Source organism: Ctenopharyngodon idella, chromosome 8 (genome assembly GCF_019924925.1).
Source record: "Ctenopharyngodon idella isolate HZGC_01 chromosome 8, HZGC01, whole genome shotgun sequence".
In the NCBI taxonomy this organism is placed as follows: Eukaryota; Metazoa; Chordata; class Actinopteri; order Cypriniformes; family Xenocyprididae; genus Ctenopharyngodon; species Ctenopharyngodon idella.
In genome coordinates, this window is record NC_067227.1 from 28779391 (window position 1) to 28784105 (window position 4715).

Sequence of the window (4715 nt, forward strand, 5' to 3'; positions counted from 1 at the left end):
TGAATGTTAAAAAAATATTTATTGACAACTGTGTAAAAAAATAGCTTTCTAAACATAATTTACATTGCTAAATCAAAAAACAAAACAAAATCCAAGTTGCAATCATGCCTACTAAAAGTGAAAAAGAAACCATGTAAAATCACTCGTTCCTCAAACATTCACGAGGTCATTTTCTCTAACATAAGCACAGCAGACAGTTTAAATTAGGTGACAAACAGGACTTCAGACTGGTAAGGTTTACCATCAGCAGTTCTCCATGCATCGAGAAACGGAAGTGCTTTTGAGGATTATTTACAACATATGTACACATATCGTTCTCAAAAAGGCTTTAAATATGGTAAAAATACATTTAAATAATTTGTGGGCCCTTCGGTGGTGGAATGAGAAAAACTTTGCTTTTCTATAAATAAATAAATAAATACTTCCACTTCGATCTCGTTTTTTTAAGACACTCCAATAAATATCATTTACACATAAGCCTTGTCATGGAATTGAGTCATCTGACCTAGCTATTTACATTATAAACAAAAATAATATGCAGAAAATGTAGTCTTTTACGTTGTAGTTGCATTGCTTTGTGCATCTGTGACAACAAGTGGTAGTTGTTGAGGGTTACTCAGTACAAAGGAAGAGGAAAAAAGAGTGAGGTAAGACTTTTCATTCTGCAGAGGTTTTGTGAGGTCGATTTGGTTACTCTCTCTCTCTCTGACGTATTAGAGTAAGACCGACAGTTACCTGCCATAACACAGGTAAAGTGGAAGCAAGAAGGTAAAAAAAAGACATCTGGTTAAGGAGTAGAGTGTTACAGTGGCTATTACTCAATTCAAGTTTTTCCACAAAAAAACAAAAAACAAAACAAACCCTTGATCTTTCACAGAAGGCACTAAAATTATTAAGCTCGGCTGATCTGCTTCTTAAAGGAACAGCCCTGACAGCGCACCAAAGCCTCCCATTGTAGCAGATCGACTAGCCGTCATCACAGCACGACTTCTCGCCACCGCTTCGGGTGTTCCCGAGCTCCTCCCTACACTGGCTGCGAAGACCTAGCCACGTCCGACAGCAGTTTTGACAGTCATTTGGTTCCTACGAGCCAGACTTTCGGGACCCTGAGCCACAGGGGAGCAGGAGACGAGAGAGATAACAGATCTCACTAAAAAGTGGACCTCTCCCTTTTTTGGCCTAGCCTAGAACTCCCACCTAGCAGCAATGCTCAAAACAAAAGAATAACATGTTTGTTTTTTTTTCATTTGCACTGCTCAGTCCACAGGTCCCCGGGGGGGGGTTGCTCTATGTCTCTATGTATGCATTCAGATAGAATCATTTGCACACAGTGACTGCTGGGAAAGCAGCAGGCTGATGCTCGTGGCTGATGCTGTGAAGCCTGATGTTGTCTGTAGGGGGCGCCGTGTTCTGCATCCAAGGGTGGTTGATGATGTCCTCGAAAGACGGGCGATCTGCAGGGCGGAGGGCTAAGCACCACTTGATAAGCTGCTGACATTCTGCAAAAGAACAGGATATGATTATAGCACGGCAATAAACGCATAAAACTCCTCGAAGGTGCGTCATATGAACAGGTCTTACCTGTGGAGATTCTCCGCCTGAACAGCACCTGTCCTCGTACGATCTCTTCGTCCTGCTCGAATGGGATGTCCCCACAGACCATGTCGTATAGCAGAATGCCCAGCGACCACACAGTGGCGGATCTACCGTGGTAGCGGTGAAATTTGATCCACTCTGGTGGACTGTAAACACGTGTACCTGAGAACAAAAAAAAAAGAAAAATGCATTTAAATCCATTATTCTGCAACACTCACACTTTTATAAAAAAAAATAAATAAATAAAAATAAAAAAAATCACATAAAACTGCAAATAACCCTTCATTTTATTAGGTGTGGCAGGAAAACGAGGCACTAAACCAAACACTGTAGTAAAAGGTGTGGCAGGAAAAGGTGTGGAGTGTTTGAACGTTATTGCTATGGCACAACATTAATGTGCACAGTCATGTGCTACGGGAGCGTGACAGTAGGCTTGCGCATGTGGAGAAACTGGTTGCCATGTGACTTGTGTTTACAAACTTTGAGTTGTAATAATTCCAATTCCCACCGGCGGGGGCGCCAAAACCACATCCCAGCGAACTGCGTTTTCCCAAAGCAACATTATACAAAAAATAAACAAATCATCACGCTGGCCGATTAATTTAGCTCAACATCGGGTGTCAACGATGAAAGGGGGTCATAATACACATTTATCAACCGAGCAATGCCAAGTTTATTTGATACGCATTTTAAAACGCCTCCACATATAAACACACACCCTTTCTAGATCTTGACAGGGTTCCCAAACCCTATGAACCTCAAATATCCATGTTTAAATATATTCAAAATATATTTAAAAACACACTGAGCAATTTCTACCCTAATTCCTGTTATATTTATATACATTTAGAAGTCATTTAGGCCAATTTTTTTAAAAATTTTTTAGATTTTAATTTTTTTTTATATAAACATTTATATATTCACAGTAGAAATGTCCACGAGGCCGTATTTTAAATTCCTTGGTTGTGCCACGTTTTCCGTGACCGTGGGAACCTTGGCTTGAAGGTCATGCAAATGGCTCTTACCGTCGAAATCGGTGTAAACGGTGTCTTTGAGTAATGCCCCTGATCCGAAGTCGATGAGCTTCAGATCGCCGGTTCGCAGATCGATGAGAATGTTCTCGTCTTTAATGTCACGGTGAACGACGCCACTGTTGTGGCAATGACGCACCGCTTCCAGAACCTGGCGGAAAAAGTTCCTGGCCAGCTCCTCCGGTAACGCGCCCTTCTCCGTGATGAAATCAAACAGGTCCTTGACTGCCTCCGGTCTTTCCATGACGATAATGAAGCTGTCCGGTCGCTCGTACCAGTCCAGCATCTTGATGACGCCACGGAATCCAGTCCCGACCTTCTTTAACAGGACGATCTCCATAGGGACGCGCGCGCCATTGGGCTGGAAACGGAGGACATGTACGTTTTAGCGACGCATGTCGCATTTAACAACACATTTTCTATACAAATAGTATGAAAAATAGTATTGAATACTCACCAACTCTCCCCATTCAGTCACACGATCTTTTGCAACATGCTTGATGGCAACCTAGAAATATAAACAAATGCATCATTAAACAGTGAATATACATATATCATATTATATATTATAGACGTGTTTGCTATACACGTTATATACATTATAAACGTTCACACGGATGTAAACAATAATCATTCATTCAGGAAACCTACCGGCGAGCCATCAGCGATCCTTAAACCTGCGTACACCGTCCCGAAACCACCGCTTCCCAGCACAGAGCCGACCTGATACACCTTCTCGAACGGCTCTTTCTCCTTAACTGTCGATAAAAGATATGATAGATTCATAAGAATGGATAAAAGTCATATAATTAAATAAAAATGCGAAAGCTGACGCACGCGCTATTCCCAGCACTCAGTCTGCTGACGTGAACGAGCCCAAGACCACAACACGCACACACAAGCAAGCAAGCACGAGAATAACCGTCCACTAACCTTGAAGCTGGATTTTCGCCGGCATGTCCACGGTGGAAATGTGAGCAAATGTGTTGAATTTTGATAGAAGCATTTTATAATCCGAAATGAAAGTTCTTCTTAAAGGTTATTCCAATGTTGGGGTCGAAATCCGTCGTGTAGAGATGGATGTAGGGAAGGTCTAGGTGAAGGATCCGGTCTGTAAACCTGTAGAAATCCCTTCTCATCGAGGCTCGATGGGTTTTGATTCTCAAGACGACCCTAAACGACCGCACGACGTCTATTCCAGTTTGGAATATAAAATAAACAAACGATTAATATTTCGAAGATAAATATTATTGTCTGAGATGCGCGACGGACACAAATACCCGGCTTTCTAAATCGTGAAGGAGGGGCAAGAGTCGTTATATACCAGTAGTAAAAGGGAGGGGTAGCTCCAAGTACGTCAACAGTAGTCCCGCCCACAAACACGATACAGCCAATGAGCAATACGCCTGCCTCTGCAGAAAAAGGTCAATCAAATATGAAAATAGAGGAAAACGTAGACGTGGCGGGAATCAAAACGCGCCAAATAGTGGAGGCTTTTTTTTTTTTTGGATGGCGTTGAACCGGCGTGGGGTAGACATGGAGAATGATTCACATGGCTGCGTATATAACAAAGCCCCCGTTGCAAATTCGGAACATTATTTCATAGACGTATGAAGTGTATTACAAAAATAGATGCATGCTTCATACATACAATCTTTTAAAATGAAAGGGAGCTTTAGTACATTTACAGTTTAAAAGTCAATGTGCAACAAAGTTTTCCCTGCATGCAAGGAACACAATCATTTCACATGATCTGGGATGAAGAGACAATAAAGTTAAAAAATAAATTATAAACAGTAAATTTTAAAAAGCTCTGCAGTTTTAATGCAACCCACATTTTCCTTCTCTATACATGAAATAAGCATCATCATCCCACTGGACGACTCTTTTGTTTGTTTTGTTTCAGTCATGTGAAGTAGGTCTACAAAGTGTATATGAAGACCACGTGCACCACATTACCTCATTAATCTCAAATTAGCGCGCAAAGTTTTTTCTCCTATTGGCGGTCAACAGGCTTTATTTAAGTTGAGAACAATGCTGGTTGCTATATGGAAATGAGGCGCATACCAGGCATTCTTTCAAATTGGG

At 41.4% G+C, this 4715-nt stretch overlaps 1 protein-coding gene across 1 annotated transcript; it reads right to left on the reverse strand.

Annotated features, from left to right (window-relative positions):
* On the reverse strand, positions 1-3988 carry pim1 (Pim-1 proto-oncogene, serine/threonine kinase). The gene is made up of 6 exons (XM_051902059.1): positions 3561-3988; positions 3279-3385; positions 3085-3135; positions 2622-2988; positions 1582-1758; positions 1-1499 (listed from the first exon to the last, which is right to left on the reverse strand). The coding sequence occupies exons 1-6, from the start codon at positions 3631-3633 to the stop codon at positions 1318-1320; spliced, it is 957 nt and encodes a 318-aa protein (XP_051758019.1). The 5' UTR covers positions 3634-3988; the 3' UTR covers positions 1-1317.
* Between the last annotated feature and the right edge of the window lie 727 nt (positions 3989-4715).